Here is a 21,967-nt window from a genome sequence, read left to right as displayed (position 1 = left end):
ACAGGCTATCAAAGTGGGACTCCAGTTATTCATGTTGGGAAAGCTGGTAAGTCCGTGAAATATACCGATTCTGAATCTTGTTAGTAAAAACCTTATCGTACCCTACTGGAACTATGGCTAAATAAGGCTGTATTTTAAAAACACTTAAGATCATTTTAGTTTTCCAATACCGTGGGCATAAAAATTTCAGTTGTCAACCTTGGCATTTCCAGCATTGCAATACCTTCTTTTTTTAATTTCTTCCTGCTTACTGATTGCAGGGATTCAGGATCAGTAAAATACTCCGGATGACCCAGATTCTGCATAAAATTAAAAACATAATAAATCCAAGGGATCCTTGATACTTTTTCCAATTTTATAATGTCCTTTAAAATATCCCTATTTAGGGGGCGATTCCGATTTCGGTCGGAAGGGCTCCGAATGATGGTCGGAGTCCTTCAGACCAAACCAGAATGTGTCCCCCGAATTCCTTTCCGACGAGCCATTGTGATAGGTTCGGTTGGAAAAGAATTCGACTTGGATTTCTGGATTGCGGACGAAAGGCTCGGATAGCCCATCTGCCGTACGGAAATCTCTCAGTACTCCCCCGGCCGCCTCTTTGCGATTGAGGGAGTATGATGGCAGTTTTTCACTGCCTTTTCATGACGGTGTTCAGGCACGAAAAGGCAGTCAGAAACTGTCTTCGGGGGCCCCCAGTAGGGCCCCTATGGGTGCGAGGCTGAAGAATAGCGACCTGGGGGCACCTATGGTGCCCCTTTGTGGATCCCTGCACCCGGTGGCAGGCACCTTGGGGTGCCGGCCACAGGGTTTCGGGGATGATCTGCAGGGATCAACTGCACCCCTGCTTTTCACAATGCAAGCATGCATACCGCTCGGACAGCAGGTCGTCGGTCACGTCTCCTGACCGATGTCGGATGGACCTGAGTCTGTCCAACATCGGAATCAGCCCCTTAATGTGTGTTCTACTTTAGTCCATACACAATGCCACAGTAAGACTGACTCAAGTTTAATAATATCAGACAGATACATTAAAACCCAATTCTGCATGACAGATGTCAGCAGATGTTGTTCTGGGTACAGACAATAGATATCTTAAGAATTTATTTTTCACTACTTGTAAAGAATTTGTATTTGCAATACCCCAGACCCCAGAACCATAGGTGACGGTGAAAATACTTTTGACCCGATAAATTTGTAAACGTTTCACAGGAGGTCTTTTCCCTAATCTTTTTAAAAACTGGGTGAGTGCAGATAGAGTGGTAATACAACTGATTTTTTTTAGATCTTATTGCCTGTGCCCACATATCTTCTTGGTGGAACATAACACCCAGAAATGAGAAGGTTTTTGTTGTTTTAATCTTTTGGTCCATAATAAACATTTCATGAGATTTTTTCCTCCCCACACCACATCTCATAACATAAGTCTTGGAGGTGTTCAGTGATAGTCCTAAGTCATGCATAAAGTCATTAAAACCATTCAAAACTCTCTTTAGACCTACTTGAGTCTGGACAGTAAAATGCATCATCGGCATATAAAAGAGCAGGGATTGGACGACCATTAATATTAGGGTAGTCAACGTTTTGCTCAAGTAATGCGCCCTCAAGATTATTTATGTACAAATTAAAAAGAAATGGTGCAAGGACACATCCTTGACGGACTCCCCTACGTATTGGCATTGGAGTTGTGTACCCATCCTTAAAATCAAAGCAGACTCTAGTATGAGCGTTACAATAAAACAGTCTTAAAAATGTGGATAATTTGATATTGCACCCCATTTTTTTTTAAATCTCGCAAAGTTTATTTTGCCTTACCGAATGAAAAGTGGCTGTCAGGTCTACAAAAGCTAAAAAAAAATTACCATTATTTACACAGACATATTTTCACACCAATAAGGCATGGTTAAGAGTCTGCTCAATAGTGCCTACTCCTTCACGGAAGCCGTACTGTAAATCAGAAAAGATCCTATTGCCAAATGCCCATTTTTTTAATCTTACTAAAATTACACAACCTAGAATTTTTGTCATTGAGTCAAGTTACCAAATGGGCCTGTAGCATCTAGGATCTTGGCGGATTCCTTTTATAAAGACCGGGACTATAATTGACACTGTCCAGGTTGCAGGAAATGAAACATGGGAACTGGCATTCGCTACTTGCTTAACGATTGGGCCCCATAGAGATAAATTTGATTTAAAAATATCACTGGGGACACCATCTGATCTGGGTGCCTTTTCTCCACGAGTGTTGGAGATCGTCAACACCACCTCGTCTAGGGTGAATTTAAGGTCAGTATTTAGTCATTTATTAGTTAATAAAGAATTATTTGATTCGTTATCAAGCTGATCTATCCCCCTAAAAACCCCTGTGAAGTGCTCAACCCACTCTTCCTCCTGAATGGTGATCTCAATAGATGGGCCCCCGTCTGGTTTCAAAAAAGGTGCTTTGACCACCTTCCAAAAAGCACTACTATCCCTACTTATAGCAGCAAAATGGATAGACTCCCAGGCTTCCTTTTTCAGGCTATCTCTCCTCTCCTTTATAGCTAGGTTATACGTTCTCCTTGCCGCCCTTATAGCCTCCTGATCTCTCGGGATAGTGCGGAGAAACTTTTTTAAGTTTGTGTGTGGTTTCGTGCACTGGAAGTCAAACCAACCTGTTGGTTTTGCTTTCCTGGACTTATGAACAAGAAGGGCCTCCCTCACGGTGCTAGATATTGACTCGAAGGCCTCTATAATGCTACTTGGACCAGCTAAATGCCTCACATATATATTGAATTCACTTTTACAATTAGTCCACACCACAGTTTTTAAAACACTTTCAGGATCAACCATGACCCATTTCAAGGCATAACCATTAATTCGGTCCAGTACAACTGACTCCAAAGCCTGGGGGACAGTATAAACTCTTTTTGTACTTCTTAGACAACCTTTAAAAGTGGCACACACTGGGAAATGGTCACTCAGAGATACATCTCCGATGTAAATTGAGCCAACTTGAGAGGCATAACGATTTGACAACAATAAAAAGTCAATTGTAGAAAATAAACCCCGCCCATTAAAAGTATAACCCCCTGATACTGGTTCTAAACACATTTAATTTACAAATCCTAAGTCCAGGGTGCATAAGAACTCATTTACCGCTCCCCAACTTTTGAATAAATAAAATGCGTGCAATTGGGCACTTCCTCCGCATCAAGTCCACACACATTTGAGTCAACAATAGGACATAGACCACAGTTGAAATCTCCTCCAAAAAGAACCCTAATATCATGAGTACTTTTATGCCATAGAGATTGAACTTCAGTTACTAACTCATTAAAAACAGCTTCTACATCAAGCATGGCAATATTATTGTACAAATTAATCAGAATTATCAATCGCATGCTATTGATTTTAAAATTAATTATTTGCTAAAAAGCATTATCTAATCTAGATAAAATGTTACTAAAATTCAGGGTGTTTGCGATGTATGTACAGAGGTGTCCCTTTATTCTGCCAGCTTTGCTTTCTCTTGCCTTTGTGTGTAAGTTTCTATACCCGTTAATATGTAACGGGTCTCTTGCCCTCTGTATCAATCTTTGATTATTCATACTTGAATATTGTTTTCAGTGACTGGATGCTAAGGAATCCCTTTGTTGTTTTTTTATACACTTCACTTGGCCCTAATAGAGTAATGGACTTTTGTAAAGTAAGCAAAAGACTTTTGCTATTATATATTGTTGTCTCTCTTTTGACGTTGGATATTGTAGCATGCCACATCTCCAACTGTAGCTCACAATAATATTAGATTAAAACATTATCTTACCTTTTTATCTGGGTTAAGGTTTGAAGAAATACCCTTTTTGGCCATAATTTGGCTACACCTTTTTTGCATGGGTTTTCTTTCTCTTTCCTTAAGTCAATCTAGTATGGTAGACCAATTTGTTTATAAAAATAATTGTATGCATTATCTTCATACAGGGGACTTTTAAACATATCCAACCAGTTTTGCCACAACAGACCGAAACATTGACTCCCTCATCTGTTTCCTCAACATTAGTTGTTTATAAGTGAAAGTTCTCTGTGTGTTCAGATTCATCACTTGTTTGATTATGTGGAATAGATGTTTTTGTTCATGATTTGCAGGTAGTTTCATACATCCTCTATCATGATGTTTTGTCAAATTTGAATGTACCCTTTTGAATTTCATTAATATTAAAAACAACTTGTGTATATTTGGAAAAGAATTCCCCCAAGCATTTGAATGTCTCCCTTCTATTCATTTATTGTATTTGTCTTGTATAGCTTCTTAAGCGTATAGATTAGTTCAAAGGACTAACTAGGGTTGAACAGATAAGTAATTACTTTTATTTTATATCAAATTTCTTCAAAAGAAATCCCTTGTAGGCACCTCTGTACTTACTTTTGAATTACTACCAAATAAACAAAAAATCCACCCACATGGAATTACTGTCTACTGCTGTGCAGGCGGTGGCGACCATCACGCCATCATAACGTGATTTACCCACCAACATATTACGATGGTGGTGGGTACTACGGCAGTCTGTCTGCTGCTTTTCTGCCAGTCGGAAATTGTCGCAATTGCCGGCCGGGCGGAGCTGGGGCACATATATGGTGGTGGTGCCTAGCAGGCACCGCCATCCATAATATGATGGCGAGATAGCAAGGCCTTTCCATGCTGGCGGGGATTTGATTTGGGGGCCCATTGCAGGCCCGCGGGGGTGTACTTGGGGGTACCTATGGTACCCCCCTGCATGTCCATACACAAGGTGGCAGGCACCATAGTGCATGCTATGTTGTGCATTGTAATGCACAAAAAGGAATTTTACCTCTGCGGCGGGTGCTACAGCGAGCAGCACCCGCTGCAATGTTAAAATGCCAGATGCGACCGCCGTGGTGGTGGTTGCATCATGAACAGCAGTGCGGGACAGCTGCATGGCAGAAATAACCCAAAACGAACGTGAGCGGTTATGAAATACAAGCTATAAACAAATATGGCTGCTTTAAACATTAAAAATGATTGTATTTCTTTACAAACCTGTTATAACATTATTAATACATTTATACAATGTTTTGTAAAAATACAACAATTTATAAACTGTATTTTAAAATGTATGTAACATTTTTTCTTCATTGTAAAATTATAATAATAAATATTATAAAAACATATAATAATAATTATTATAATTCCATACTTATACATGTTATATACAAAGATATATATACATTTGTGTTCCCACTCCAGTAAGTATTAAATTAGGGAAGGTGCTAGACACTAAACATATAATATTTACTATTCCCACTCCAGTAATATTAAATCAAAAAAGGTTCTGGACACTAAACATATATAATTTATTATTCCCACTCCAGTTAGTATTAAATCAGGGTAGGTGATGGACACTAAACATTTAGGGGCCTATTCCGATTCCAGTCGGAAGGGCTCCGAACGATGTTCGGAGCCCGTTCTGAGCCCTTCCGTCCACATCGGAAGGTGCCGGCTGCATTCCTTTCCGACCAAGCCATTCCGATGGGCTTGGTCAGAATGGAATCCGACTCGGATTTCCAGATGGCTTACGATGGGCTCGGAGCGCCAGTCTGCCGTCCGGAAATCCGTCAGTACTGTCCCGGTCGCCTCTGATGGCAGCTTTTTACTGCCTTTTCATGCTGGTGTTTCAGGCACAGAAAGGCAGTCGGAAACTGTCTCTGGGGGCCCCCAGCAGGGCCCCCATGGGTGTGAGGCCACCGAATGGCGGCCTCAGGGCACCTGAGGTGCCCCTCCGTTTATCCCTGCACCCGGTGGCAAGCAGCTTGGAATGCCGGCCACAGGGTGCAGGGATGACCTGCACCCCTGTATTTCACACTGGAGGCATTCATTCCGTTTAGAATGCATGCTCCCATTGTGGAGTATACGAGTAAGACCGAACACGGTACGGTCGCATCGTACCTGCAGGGCCGTAACCGACCTCAGCAGGTCGGTCGTTTACGGGTCCTGACCGATGTCGGACAGACCTGGGTCCGTCCGACATCAGAATCAGCCCCACATTATTTACTTTCCCAACTCCAGTTAATACTAATTCAAAAAAGGGGCTGAACACTAGATATATATAATATACTATTCCCACTCAACTTAGTATTAAATCGTGGTAGGTGTTGAACACTAAACAAATATAATTTACTATTCCCACTCCAGTTAGTATTAAATCAGGGCAGGTGCTGGACAATACATTTATTTTATGTGCTATTCCTATTCCACTTGATATTAATTCAAAAAAGGTGTTGGACACTAAACATATAAAATTTACTATTCCCACTCCAGTTACTATTAAATCAGGGTAGGTGCTGGATACTAAACGTATATAATTTACTATTCCCACTCCACTTAGTATTACATCAGGGAAGGTGCTGGACACTAAACCTATATACTTTACTATTTCACCTCCAGTTAGTATTACATCAGGGTAGGTGCTGGACACTAAACATATATAATTTTTTATTCCCAACCCAGTTACTATTAAATAAGGGAAGATGCTGTACACTCAACATACATAATTTACTATTCCCACTCCAATTAGTATTACATCAGGGAAGGTGCTAGACAATGAACATAAATAATTTACTTTTCACACTCTAGTTAATATTAAATCAAGGGAGGTGCTGGACACTAAATATATATAATTTGCTATTTCCACTCAAGTGAGTATTACATCAGGGAAGGTCCTGGACACCAAAGATATATAATTAACTATTCTCACTCCAATTAGTATTAATTGAGGGTAGGTTCTGGACACTACACATATAATAATAGCTATTAATTAATATAATGTGAAGTAATTGTAAATGTTAATTATTTAAAATACTAATAATGCTTTGAAAACAAATTAATACAACTTATCCACTATCAACACCATAATTACATTTTTTTATTTTATCGTTGTAAATTTATTTGATTTTTTAATATAAAATGTAACCAAAAATATACAGAAAGACACACCTTTAATAAAAATAAAGACAATATAACAATAAAAAAATTTAAATTTAAATTTTTGAATTATAATTGTAATTTTGTCATTTGAAAAAAAAATGTAAACACTCCCTACCCTTATCCCCTATAAACCCAACATCCTGCTCCTAAAACAAAAACATTTCAAATTAAATTTGTTTTTATTTATTTATTTATTGCATGATTTAAAAGAAAACCTTTGCAAAGTACAAAAGATAAAATTGTGACACTGTTAAAATATTGATACATTATAACCCTAAGTAGGTTTGGGAAAATGGAACCCCAGTTCCAATAATACAAAGTACCCAGTCCCCTCATTTCCGAGCTCTCTTTTGGGTACACTGATCCCCGGATTCCTATGGGAACAGTCCCGTCAGGGCAATTGTGGTCGCTGCCAAGATTATATTTTGAGTTCAAAAGTTGTCAAGCCTGCTCGCCCTTCCCTTTTTAATATCGGTCTTATTAAGGTGTTTCCAACCGTTACATAACTAGGCAGACTTCCTACTATTGTGGAGGACCGTGGATCTGTACCTCTAACTGAGATTAGGGTAGTCATCTCCCCTCCCCTGATTTTTTTTTCTACACAGTCCAAAAACTTCACCAGGGCACAGTTTAAATGTGTGTTCCAGGGGGGAAAGGAAGCCAAAACTGCAGATCTTCACGATCTAACTTCCTTCTCGTTCCAGGTCCTCCGTAGAAGGATCCTTCTTTCTTTCAATAGACTTGGGCACAGGCACAGAAAGTGAGTTATGTCTTCCCTATGGTTGCCACAAAATCTATATTGTTCCTAGACTTGAACTCTTTTCCATTTGGGAAGATGGCACGACAAGTTGATTACCCCCAATCTTAGTTTTAAGAACCAACGTTTGGTGTGTGCATTAAAAGGACAGGTTGAGTAACTCTGAGGTGTCAGCTGGTTATACGTTGTGAACGTCATCCAACCATGGCTTCTTCTGGCAAGGCTTGCCTTGTCTTCCATAGAGGAGAGCTTTTTTGCACTTATTTTTGCTAGCCTTTTAAACTCCTTTTGGCTAACTTGTAGGTCCCAGACTTCACTCAGGCCTAGGATTTTTAGCCCACTTGACAAGTAGCTATGCCCTGCTAGCCATTGTTTTGTATTCAGATTGGACCATAGGTGGTCCGCTAGGCTGCCCTCTTTCGATGACCTCAGCTTGTGGCAACACGTTAGAAAATTCATCATTCTGCCCAGCGATTGTTTGCAAATACCAAGTTCCAGCCTAATTTGTCCCGGTGACGTAAAGGATGGTAGCTGGAAGACTGTTCTAAAGATCTTAGCTATAATTGTATCTAGTTGGTCGCTGTCCAGTCCTTTTAGCGCCTCGCTTCCATATGTTAGGGTTGGAATGACTTTTGCCTGTGCCACCTGAAGTGTTGGGGCAATTGTTGGGCAAAATAAGTTCTTACGGATAGATCTGAGGGTAAAAGCTAGCGCTGTTCCTTTCTTTTTTTCCTCTCCCAGATGGCTTTTGTATCTTCCATTGTTGTCTAAGAAGACTCCTAAATACTTATGGCTTTTAGATTCTGTGATGCTTTCCAAGTTTAGGACCCATGCCATCTTCTTTGGCCTTCCCGGGCGAACCGCCAAAATTTTAGTTTTCTTATTATTTATCTGAAGCTCATTTTTCTTTGAGTAAGCGGCGGTTGCATACATGAGCCTTTGTAAACCTATCTTTGTGTTGCTTAGGAGGAACACGTCATCGGTGGATAAAAGGTTTGACAACTGTAGGCTGCCCAGTTTGGGAGCATGATCGTTAACTGTGTTTAGGGCTTCTGGGAGATCCGATAGAAATAAGTTAAAAAGTGTAGGGGCCAGGACTTATCTTTGTTTAAGACCTTTCGTTGTAAAAATTGGTCATGACAGTTTAGAACCATCGCCAATCTTTATCCTGACTCATGTGTCCTGGTGCAGTAACTCGAGGGCTCTTAGTAAACCATTTCATTTGGGATGTTCAGTGTGCAGAGCTTCTGCCATAATTCCGCCCTGTTGACCTTGTTGAACACCGATCTATAATCTATAAATCTCATGTAAAACAGTTTGGTACTAGACTCCGCCTTGTCTATCAGACACAAGAGAGTCATATGGTTAACCGCTTTGCCAGTTTCATTTGTGAATCCAGTTTGGTTGTGGAGGGATTATTGAAAGATCCTTGGCCCATTCCCGCAATGAGTTCAGCAGGATCCCTGCAAAGTACTTTGCTTCATTATCAATGAGAGCGACCAACCGATAGTTCCCTGGGGATTTTGTCCCCACCTTTGAAGATTGGAATGAGAATTGATCCTTGCCAGGAGGGTGGAATTATGTTCTGTACTAAGATGGACGTAAAAAGTGGGGCTAGCTTGGAGGCCCAGAAGGCCGGATCCTCCCTAAACAAGGCCGGAGGAATACCACCTGGTCCTGGGGCCCCATCTTTCCAACCCTTTTTTATCAGCCTTTCAATTTGGTTTTCCGGGACTTTGCTGTGCTCGGTGCAGTTATCCTGATCTTGTCCCTCTGTTTCCTTTTTAGTTGTAGGATTTTTGTAGAAAAACTCTTCCATTGTTTGCCCTTTATTATGGAGGTCCGAAGGTGAGATCAACTCTGTCAGAGCGTTAGTGCCCTTTGTGCCAATGACCTGATACGGGGAGTAGTCTTGTCGGTCGTTAAAGTGGCTGTGCAGGAAGGAATGCCACTCTGCCCCCAGTATGTTTGATGAAGCGACTTTCGGGACTCGACCCCCAAGGCTATTTATGGTACGCCAGAACCTCGCAGAGTTATTTTATCTTATATCTTGATATAATTTGGCCCAAAAGAGGTTCCAGTGAGCCCTTCGATGTTCTCTCTTTGCTTTCTTTAGAAGGCAGCGAGCTTCTCTCAATTTGGTTATGATCAATGTATCCATTGGATTTGTTTTTAATTTCCTCCTTAGCCGATTCATGCTACTTTTTGCCGGTTGTATCACCGATCCCAGAAGATCGACTGTGGGGGCCATGTCGTTTTTGCGTGCCTAATTGGCTTTGTGTGTCTGACTGTCAACTTGCTTACAAAGCTTGTCCAGTTTGCAATTTGATCTACAGTTGACCTACAGGTGGTCTCTATCATATGTTTTGCTTCCGTTGATACGTGCTGTAGGTTGTTGACCGAGCATTTGATACGTTTTAGATTAATCGTAGAGCTTTCAGAAGCCAGTGCCCCCACCTCAGCATGTTGCACCAGACTGGTGCTAAGCAAAATTTCCTGAGGACGGTGATCACTTTCTGGTTGGTTGCCAAGCCGAAACGCAGTTACTTGATTCAAAAGAGAAAGGTTGACAAAGGTGTCGTCAATTAACAATACACCAGTATTCGATGCAAATGAGAGGCCAGGTGGCTTAACAGGAGAGAAGCGCCCATTCAGGGCTCTGAGGCCTAGATGTTCTAAATTTCCTTGTAAGATACGGCCTTTCTGATACTCCTTGTGCCATCCGGGACGTTCCTGCGGTGGTATGGCCCAAACACTTTCCTGTGATTTTATTACCTCATTTTTATGTAGGTCTGACATAAGCCACATGTTAAAGTCTAAAGGATGATAAGATATCTGGGTGCGAACATCCTGTTATCTTTCTTAGCACTGTTGCTAGCAGCTCATCTGAGAGTGTTTGCCTGGACGCAGAATTTGGGCGGATGTACACGTTCAATCAGATTATTGTCTTTAACTGACCTTGGTGGGTGCTGAAGGAGATTTCCACAGACTGGAGGGAATGGGAAGGGCTTGCAAGGTCCCATGATGTAATTACATTATTTGTTGGTATGTAAATAGCTAGACCACCACTGCCTCGTCCTGATGATTTTGTTTTGATCGCTGGAGTGTGGTGAGTTTTGAACCCTTCCAAGTGCTGCGGGTCCGTGAGCCATGTTTCTTGTATTATTAGGATCGCAAATTACCATAAATAAAAGCTCATGGCTTCATCTCCCATTTTGTTTGATAACCCATTGATTTTCCACGAACAAATCCTGAGTGGGCAAACTTCTTGTGCCTTCCAATTGTTTTGTCAGCGTAGCAGCCTAGTTGAATTTAAAGATCCCGCCAACCATGACCATGTGCAGGCCTGGCCTATTACCTTTTTTATGTGTGCTGGCCATCTCTTGCTTTTAGATCATCCGAGTCGGTGGGAGTTTTGTCCTTGGCTCCCCTCAGGACCGAGTAGACCTTCTTCTGTTCTGCTCGCGGGCGCTCAGTAATTTGGGTTTCCTGCAGAACGTGAGGGTATCCTGGTTCACTGCCGGGGAGTATGGTGATACCCCACTGGTTGAAGGTGTCTGAGTGACTTAGAATGTGGTTCATTGCCTCTCTCGAGCGCCAGGTGACCTTTGTGGCTTCGTTAGTTTCACCCTGGCTTGGTTCTATGAATTCTATTGAAGTGATGTCTTGCGAAGTTACAGCGTTAGACAGGCCGATGGCTTTTATCAGTTTCATGATGTTACCACGATTTAGTATGTCGCAGCTGTCTCTGGACTCGTACTCTGGATAGAAAATCGTGAAGGATGTGGCTCCATGAGAAGGGGCATTATCAGCCCCAGGTGATGGCTCAGGTCTTAACACACAGTGGGAGTGGGAGGAAGGACCTGTCAAAAGCACAAGGGTTTCCTCCTTTGTTACTTTGTGGACGATTGTGAAAGTCGACCTGTTCAGTACTCTTGAGCTCTGTTGGGGTGCACCACATCCGATTTCCGCTTTACCACCTTTGTCCTGTTCCAATGTAGAGAGATTGCCCTGGTGAGCATTGAGCAGGCTGCTGACTTGGGCTTGGTTGAGTGCATTGGTGCTGCCGTAGCAGTTTCTTGCGGAGTTTCGGATCTGACAGCAGCACAAACGACCTGTGATCGAGCACGTCGCCTCGGCCAACTAGCCCCTCGGGCGTCTCACCTAGAACGCGTGCACCGGGTACCTGAAACGGACCGTTTTTTTCTTAAAAGAAACACATGATAGAACCTTTATTCGATCTAATACCGATCCTACAAACAACGCTGTCTGCAGCTGACGATTAATATCCAAAACTGTGGGCTATTACCTTTTTGTACAGCTCATGGTGAGATTCACTCTCCTGGCGAGTGACCTGTGATCAACCACAGTCCATCGCTGTTTCGCATCGAGACCCAAACCGGACACGATTTCATGGACTGCCCCACACTCCCCCCACCTTCCTAGTCCTGATGAAGAACCCACTTAAGGACTGAACTGAGCCTACTCATAGGGGTCGAAACGTCGACGGTGTCTTCCACTCAACTTCCGGCACTTGCCCTTTACAGTCCAGTACTGACTTAGTGTCCGTTGAAAGTTTTCCTGTGAAAATTATTCATCATCTTATGCCTTTATAAATTATTTGGCTTTTGCTTTTGTAATTGTTTTGAACCTGTCTATATTGTGTGTACTCATCACCCACAACTGTGTTCATTCATTCCTCACCAACCCTTCCCTCAAGCACTCCCTCTCACTTCTCCTCCCTTTCCTATCGGGGCACAATTTTGTGACAATTGTATGAAATTCCTTTGAAGTATCAAATCAATGTATTGTGAATAAATGACAATACACACTTCTAAAAGTGAAGAATGTTATTTTAGTTTTTCTTTCTAAAGTGGTTTGAACTACTAATTGTTGGTTGTGCAACATAACCTTTCTCCCTGACGGGGACCCCCCTTTACATGTACGGCAGCTCTGTAAGTCTGGTGCACCTTTGGCCTTCTTCCTTTAGCAGAGGCGTGGGGTCGGGGAATGCCATTTGGATGTTAGAAGGTGGCTCAGTTTTCCCCCCTTTTCTTGAGTGCTCCTGGTCTGCTCCTGCAATTTCCTTTTCCTTCTCAAGAAATAGGTAGCCAGTCTGGTGATTTTTGGCACTGTTGGGTGAAATTTTTCGGGGCTCTGTTTCCTTGGTTGCCTTATTTGTGCTTATAGAGTTGTTTTGCCCGATCTTCGTTTGTGAGTGTTGAACACTGGGTAGAGACTCCGATCTTGCCAGCTCCTGCGAATCTTATTGCGGCCTTTAAGCTTCCTTTGTCTTTTTCCCTTGCCATTGGGATCTTCCAAATCTTTATCTGATTGGGATGGTGAGGTAGGCTCTGCTTTGTCTACAGCTGAGGTTTTTTGTTTTTCGATCATTGTGCTACCTGTGACCGGAATTGCCAGAGATGGAGACGTGGCCCTGTCTACGACCCCTCTTTCCCCTAAGTTTGCCATCGTCTTGGCTTCGTTTGCAGGGCATCTGGCATCTTCTCTCTTTCTTGTGGGGAGAGGCTTTGTACTTGTGATATCTTTAATGTCCACTATCAAATTTGCCATCAACTTTGGAAGCGTGCTTAGTTTCTCAATTATTGGTGCGCAGTCGCATCCATGTCTCGGGTGATCGACATCCGCTTGGGCCCATCTGATCAAGTTGTTTCGATTTGTGATTTTGTCATCTATGTTACCGACATACTACGCCAATGTCCATTTTATTTGCTTGATAGGTCATTGCATCGGCTGACCTTTGTAAGATGTCCAAAGCTGGGGCCCATGCCGTCTCCTGTTTGAAGTCCCCACAGAGAGAAAAGTTAGAGACATCTAATGCCGGCACCAACCAGTTACTTGAACTGACACCAAGCGCATCTGGCAGCAAATCTGTTAGTGCTTCCCACTCATATACACTGGAAGCCGGCTCCGTTGGCTATAAACCACCTGGTTTTCAACCAAAAATAACAACAAAATTTGCCTTTCTGAAAGATGCAGGGGCAGCTGTTCTATTTTTTTAAATGGAATAAAACAAGTTTTACAACACTCCCTACCCTTAACCCCTATAAACCCAACATCCCGTTCATAAAACAACAATTTGAAATTCAATTTATACATAAAAAAATAAATTTAAATAAAAAAAACTTTTTTAAAACACTCCTCACCCTTACCCCCTATAAAAACAAAATAACGCTCTTGAAAATTCAAATACAAAATAAAAAATATATAACAATCATTAAATAATATTATACCAAAACAAACATATAACAAAATTAAAATTACTACATCGATATTTTGACATGACGATGTTTTAACAGTCGATATTTCACACCGATATTTTTTACAACACAAAAGATATCTAGTACGGTCGATATACTAAACTCGATATTAAAACATGTGATATTAAAAAATCTATATTATGTCCACTTACCGTGCCAGCCGCTGTTGGGTGAATAAATTCTGACTACCACGGACATTAGGAGCATAAAGGGCTTTTAGACATGCGTATATAAGAACATTTATATATAGTACATGTTCTTTCATAATTGCATTGTTCCCCTAATCAGATATACAAACAGTTTCCATGCAAAATTTCCCAAATGCTTTCTACATTAATGATATCAAAAATCAGAAAGATAAAACTCACCGAGAGCAGGGACTTCACCATCTCCCCGCCCTTCACCTGGAGCAAGTTGCCCAGTAGAGGAAGAGGTGTTGGTCCAGGAGGTAGTTTCCCCCTCCTCAAAATCTTTCTCCTTGCTTTGATAAAAAGCAGACAAGATATGCAGGCAGCGAAGATTAGAGATGCAGCTACCTCTAGATCCATTGCTGATGACAAGTGATGTGTGTTGTCTGTGCACTTCAGTTGAAGATCACCAGTTCCTGCTGTGGTGTAAAACGGGCACACAAAGCCATAAGTATTACCTTGGTGAACGAAGCACATGCCCACAAATCATTAAGAAATTCTCCAAAAGAAGTAAAACATGAGAAACACACTATTGAAAAGACGTTTGTTGAAATGTCATAGATACACAGTCATTTCAGATCTACATCAACTCACCTCTTGTTTTCAAGTCAGTATGTGTGTAAAAATGCCTCCTGTCATTAATTTGATGTTTTACATGAAACATTCTACCATCCATGTTTGTGTGCTGGTGCATTTCTGAATGGCAAACTGAATCTTATTCAAAATACCATTATGTCATTGAGATTTTGAGTCAATAAAGTTGGTAATAGATCATAAATGAGCGGCTTATAATAGTGCTCCCTCAGCCTATATATTTTTTCATGGCGGTGCCCCCAAGCTTCATTGGGCGCCCTCAGCACCTCAGCACAGCACTCGGGCAGGAGCGAGCCCGATTTTGTACGGAGAGGGCCCTCCACGTACCCTGCAGGGAGGCCCCCTCAGGTTTCATTACACCATTTGGCTGGTAGTAACAGCAAAAGCATTCTTCGGAGACCTGCGAGGGCCAATCTCTGACCTGAAATGAGACAGGGCTCGCAAGAGTCTGTCTATTCGGACACTCTAGGGGCCAGTAACGGAGGGTGGTCTAGGGTCCCCGACCTCAAGCTGTATTTTGTGGCAGCACAGATGCAATGGCCCATGCGATGGCTGATAGGAGACACAATGGGAGCAATTAGGGCAATCCTGGAGGAGCAGGGGGATGCACGAGTTCTAGATTGGCTACTGACTCATGGGGGTGCATCCAAGGGCCTGGGTAGATTAGCATGCACCACTAAGCTCTGCTGTAATAGGGGCATCCAGCCCAGGCACCGGGTTGACACACTATGCCCCACAATTGCTGCTGTAGAGCATGCCTGAGATGAGAGCCCGGCTGGGGGCACATAATTTAACACTGTGGCAACAAACAGGGTGATTAGCATAGGCGACCCGCACAATGATGGTGCCTTGTGTTCATTTCGGGAGCTGCAGGGCGCCTATGGGTTTGGGCCCGGCCTATTTCTTGCCTATAATGCCCTCATCTTGGAGATTGGAAGTAATTAGGCAGTGCAAGAAGAAAAACCAACATTACACCATGGGCTACAGTGCATCCTAAGACACGGCTTAGGTAGAAAGGTAGCCACAATGCTATACATGGCTCTGCAGGCTGCTGACACAAATCATGCACTATGCAGTTAGCCCCAATGGGTGCTTTTGGACTGTACTGACAACCAAGCAATGGGGGAGGCTACGGAACATGTGAACAGCATCTCCTGCAATGCCTGCCTAAAGTTAACACAGTTCAACTACCTGCATCACACATACCTTACATCACACCAGCTCCACAAGATATTCCAAGGCGTGGCCACGCTGTGTACACGCTGTGGACACCCAGATGCGACTTTTTACACATGGCGTGGGGGTATGTGACACTGGCACAAGCAAGGGTGCAGGTGATGGAGCATACAGGGATTCAAGTGGGATGGGTCCTGCCTGTGCTGAGCACTGGCAGTTCTAAAAAGCAGGTGCTGAGACGGGTCTGTATAGGGCTCTCCATTTTTGCCATCTCCATCATGGAGACAAAAGAAATCGCATCTCTCCACCAGTCCTGCCCTTCACTTCCTTTTTATGTAACTTCAAAGAGACTCTATAGTTCTTTCATAGTCCCATCATATCAGAATTGAAACATTTTTAATTTTAAATACAACGAAGCCTTAGTTGGTGCTTTTTTATCAAATGCAACTAACAACCATTGACAAAGCCGATAGTGCTGGCTTGTTGTAGATGCAATGTTGCTTGCTGTATAATATATAGCTGGATGGCAACAGCAGCAGCTAAATACAGGTCTGGCAGCACACTATACTAAGCACAAATGTTTAGCTTGCATGTTTTTAAGCCACGCCCTTAACTGCATTAGTCACACCACTCCAGGTTTAACTACACTCTGGGACACATATGTGCATAAACTTTAGGATAAATTCGACGCCCCTGCATAGCAGCAGGGCTTTAAGAGGGCCGGGTCCTGCAGGTACTGAGCAGTTCTAAAAAGCAGGTGCTGAGATGCTCTCTATTTTTGCCCTCAGGGTGAAAACAAATCTTAACTCTGCAGCAGTACGCTCTTCACTGCCTTTGAGGTAACTTTAAAAGAGATGTGTTATAGTTCTTTCAGTCTCATCTTTTCAGAACTGAAGCATTTTCAGCATTCTCTACAACAAAGCCATAGTTGTTGCATATTTATCGTACACAACTAACAACCATTGGCAAAGCCAATAGCCCTGAATTGTTATAGGTGTAATGTTACTTACAGTATTGTATATCTGTAAGCAATGACAGAAGCAACAAAATACCAGTGGGGCGGCACACTATGCTTAGCACCGACATTTACCTTGCATACATTTAAGCCATGCCCTTAATTACCATTGGCCACGCCCCTTGCAGAGATCGCCTAGTTTTTTCACTTCACTTAAAGCCTTGATTTGCAGGTGTGTATCATGTCTATGGTTCGAATTCTGCCATAAATGTTAGCTCCGTGGCAGGCCCTGAGAGAGCTGACATGCGTCTATTGCCCGTTTCGGGTGCTCTAGATGGCTGGCTGAGAGGTGCACCCTACTCCCCTATCCCCTTTCACGCAGATACTCCGTTCTTTGTATTATTTTTGTTTATATCTTAGCTATGATATCGTGCTTCCGTTATTTCCCCTGAGGCCCTAGTCAGTTTAAAATTTCTGTTGCCACAACTGTATTTTTTTTCTTGTTTTTTTACATTTGTCATCACCTTGGGGAATGTAATGACCTTATTCACTTCATTTGTTGAAATGAAAAGATGACATGTGTATAAATTGCAACTCCATACTGATCGCTGTTTTTTGGTGTGTGTTATTATGCACACTGTTACCTCATGTGCTGACATATTGGCTGACGCATGATTGTGATTTATTGTTGCAATATCACAAAATGCATATAAAGAAATATTTAAAAATAAAAAATAAAAGTTTTCGCTAATATGGAAGCTTAGGTAAGCACCTAAGCTTCCGTATTATGTAATTGGTTCAAAGAGAGGGTAGCTTCAAAGTGCTTTGTACAGCTCACAAAGCTCTTAATCTGACTGCCCCTGAATACTTCAAAAGCCTATTGCTGTGATGGATGTTTTGTTTACCACACTTTCAAGTTCTGAAAGTATATTTCTGTGCATTTAGAGGCCAATCCAATTTGCAGATTTTCAGATACAATTGAAATCCTGGCATTTTGCTCTTCCATTGTATTTTTGATCTTTGTGGTGTATTGGACCTGACAGTAGATGCTTAACGCCAAGACGCCTTTGGCCATACGCTGTGCTTTACAAAAATCAAAATCAAATCAAATAAGCGATAATGAAGAAAAGGAGGGGACGTCAAATAAAATATTTGCCTGGGATCACACAATTTGGAAAAGTGGGGAAGCTGTAATTAACTTCAGGTTTTGAGGTTTCATATAATGCAGTTTAGCTGGTAGATGTGTATCCTTCGCTTTCCCTAACCCCACCTTACCTCCACCCCCCTCCCCCAGCTCCAGAACTCCCCTCCTGACTGCCACTGTGCTAGCCTCAGACCTCAGTGAACTCACAGGCCACTGGGAGAACGTGTGTGTGTGTACCCAGGGATTAGACCATTTACAGCAGTTGAAATTGATGTTTATTGCACAAACAGTAGTATGGTGTATTATGTTATGCTGTATTATAAGCTAGGCTTGCGTTTGTCATGTCATGTTATGTATGCATTGCTACAATATTTTACCTTGCCTACCACTACTTATTTCCCTCGGTCAGTTTATTGTGTATAAATTTGAATTAATCCAATCAAGGTCCTTTATTCATGGTAGGGGTGGAAGACATTTTTAGAGTTGTTAAATGAACTGTGGGAAAAGATATCTAGAAGACTTACAACCTAACCTGTGTGAGTATTATTTGTCATTGGTTATTCTTACACAGTGTACTGCAGAGAAGGGTTTGACTCTTTTGGCTCCCCCTCTAATCTTTATCAGCTATGCCACCAATTGTTATTTCTGGAACCTCAGCTGAGCACGGCATATGGTGAAGAGTTGTATGCTCCTCCACCTACATTTGTAGGAAGAGTTTCCACAGTTTTGACATCGTAACTACTTGCTGTCTGCCTCTTTGTAACTGTGTTTGGTCATTCTGCTTCTCACACTGATTGCTTTGCTTGCTAGTCCTTTGTCCATATGACGTTTAGCATTTTCCCAATTGGCTTTGCTCCTCCCCCTCCATTTACTAAAGCATGATGGCTTCATATTAGGCTGAGTAAAGGTCACCCTAAGATACACTTATGATGTCAGAGTCGAACAGCCATGTGCATTACATGTGTAGGTCCCTGGCAAACTGAGCTATGATATGCCAGGCTGAAGATCTTTCAGCCTTGTGGGCAGTGACCTCATCAGACCGGCAAAGCCATGTGAGGTCCTCTCCCTCATGACAAGATGAGTCAGCCCTAAATATTTGAGCCGTGAAGTGCCCAGGAATTACTTTCTATTAAACCCTCTTCACAGAGTGGGATGGGTCAGCTAGTCACACTAACACCAATCCATTCTGTGATAAGTTTGTTATGGTCCTCTTGTCTTCGGGTCAAATTAGACAATAAAAGGAGGCATCGGATCATCTATCTTTCCCTTCTTTCCGCAAAGCCTTCAGCTTCTTCTGATGCCTTTGTGATTCTCCAACCTGCCACATGCTGGTCCTGCCATCACTACCACGGCCTGGTAAATATTTTGATGCTCCAGTGTTTGTGAATGGGGGTATGAGTGTGTGCATACTTGTGAATGGTTGGGTGTAAATGAGTGTGCTTGTGGATGGGTGGGTGTGAATATGTGTTTACACTTTGAGTGGATGAGTGAAAGTGAGTGTGTTCATCTGTGCCCATCTATGTCCTCCCCATCACTTGTAAGAATTACAAGCCACCACTGGATACAATAAGTGGTAATTGCATCACGAATATGAATGTTTCACTATGATTATGGCAAACGTAGAGCTGAAGGAAGGGTCAACTACTTTCCCGCTACAATGTTAGAACCGAACAGGAACATATTTGGCAAAAGCATTACTAGTCGGTCTTTATTTTAAAAATAAGTTAAAGTCTCACTGGACTTGGATATTCTTTGCCATGGGTCATGATATTAAATAGTAATCATTTATTCAACAAAGAAAACCGTATGCTTCAGGTTGTATCTCTTGTTAGTCTTTCTGGTACCAATTTGCAGTGTAGAGGATATCTCAAAGGCCAACAGGAGGGTTTTTGGTCTTCACTGAATAACGACGCTGCATGTCTGATCATAGGTACCTGGCTTTAGATGAAGAGGTGAGTACATTATGGCAGACTTAAATCTATAGTTCCACACCTGACTTCTAATCCACCTTTCTCTATTGGATCGTGTGCTGGTGCGCTGCCTCAATACTCTGCAGCTAGCTACAACTCATCATGTTAGAATTATATGAGCAAAATAGTTAGCTACAGATCCACCTCTATATACAATATTATTGAAGACAATATGATTGATAGGAAGCTGACTTTATGATAAAAAAAATAAGGTTTCTGCATTGAGTCTCAGGGTGTCAGATCACTTATCTTATGCACTACCATTTGGCAGTTATAATCTGAACATCATTTGCACAGTGTTAAAATAGCACTACGAGTTGTATCCCATATGTGGGCACAACCAATTAAGTTAAATTACCAACCAACAAGGGTCTACAAGATCAAGTTTCAACATTCTGTTCCCCTGTATTTTTGATGTTCTGAATGACATCTGTGGATCAGCATGTTTGTACTGAGTTATTCAAAATGGCAATGCTTAATTTGTGCCAGTGTTTGCAGTTTTTTTGGTAAACAACAACACATATTTGTGACAGTTCCACATGGAGGAGATGTCATTCTTTCTTTTTTAAAAGCACTTGAGCGAAGTGTTTCACAATTTAATATACTATTTAAAACATAATAATACCAGATGCCTAAGCCATTCTATCAGCTTTGGGTCACTTAGTATAGTCCAAACTGTTACATTCAACATTTTGAAAGCATGCCCATAAACATGTTCCCTTGACAGCAAGAGACCTCCCTTCCACATCCTAGAATATGAGTTACAGCCTATATACACTGCACACCGGCAGATTTACAATTAATCCACACATGTAATGTACTTAGGGGGATATTTACAACTGAAGTGGCGGAATGAGGCGTTAGCCGTCATAGCTTATTGCTTCACTCCGCCACTTCAGAAACGTAAGGCTGCACCATGTTTATGAGTATATAGTGCAGCCCTGCGTTTCCCCCTGCGCTGGCGCTACTCTTAGCAAAGTAGCGCCAACGAAGGCACCCTTGCACCATGTGCAGGGGAGTCTGTGTGCAGGGCAAAGATTGTTTATGTACAGGAAGTTCCCCCTTCCCGTACATAAACAATCTTTAAAAATACATGTTGTCACTTCTATGAGTGCTGCAAGCAGCGCACATGGAAGTCACAAAATGGCATTTTTTATAAAATTGTTTATGTGCAGGAAGGGGGGCCTACCGGTACATAAACAATCCAAGGTTGTTTGCTTTTTCCATGTGTGCTGCACAAGGCAGGCCACGTGGAAAAAGCAAAAACGAGAAGAAATAAAGCATTTCTCCTCGTTTCGCCAACTTAAGACCAGGTTTTCCCTGGTCTTAATTTTGAAGTTGCCTCCTATTTACACTGCCCTTGTAAATAGGGGGCAGCGTCAAAATCAATGGGTGTTGCGGTGCAACTTCCACTGCAACACCCACTGCCCACCCCTTTCACACTAAGCATAGCGTGAATGAGGGCCTTATTTACAAGGCAGCGTTAAGCCAAGTCAAGTGGCTTAATACTGCCTTGCAAATGAAGTGAAGCCCCTATCGCCACAGGAACGTCTTTAAAAGTGACGTTCCCCTGGTGACAGCAGCTTGTACATATTCTCCCTAGTTTCCTCCACTATAAGGCTGTTAAAATGCAATGTTTCTAAACAGAAGGCACACAGCAGCAAGTAGCAGCGTGCATGGATTGAAAATGTGCATCTCTGGTGCAGAATATAAATGAAAACGTAACTACTGAAATGGTAAGAACTTATTTTGCAAAAATGCTGCATTATTAAAACAGACAGTAATGGCATAATTAGTGTACAGAGAGAGGGTAAAGTGCTATATATGATTTGCTTTAAAAAAGTCAGTCCATCTCAATGGCTTAGTCAATGCAGAGGTAGTAAGAGTGCAACCAAGTAGGTCAAAGCATGAGATAGGATGTGC

General features: G+C 42.1%; 1 protein-coding gene across 2 annotated transcripts in view; it reads right to left on the bottom strand.

Moving 5' to 3' along the window:
* The window catches only part of LOC147692372 (cytochrome P450 2G1-like), a 312,091-nt gene that overhangs the window by 225,704 nt on the left and 64,420 nt on the right, over window positions 1-21,967 (bottom strand). For both annotated transcript variants that reach the window (XM_086938594.1, XM_086938595.1), the window contains exon 2: window positions 14,386-14,624. In XM_086938594.1, coding sequence (XP_086794720.1) covers window positions 14,386-14,565 — 180 coding nt within the window. In that variant the 5' untranslated portion in view covers window positions 14,566-14,624. The remainder of the gene's footprint in view (window positions 1-14,385; window positions 14,625-21,967) is intronic.

This window comes from Lissotriton vulgaris, chromosome 9, assembly GCF_964263255.1.
Source record: "Lissotriton vulgaris chromosome 9, aLisVul1.2, whole genome shotgun sequence".
NCBI lineage: Eukaryota > Metazoa > Chordata > Amphibia > Caudata > Salamandridae > Lissotriton > Lissotriton vulgaris.
The sequence above is the reverse complement of the archived record's forward strand: the minus strand, read 5'-3'. Positions and strand labels throughout refer to the sequence as shown.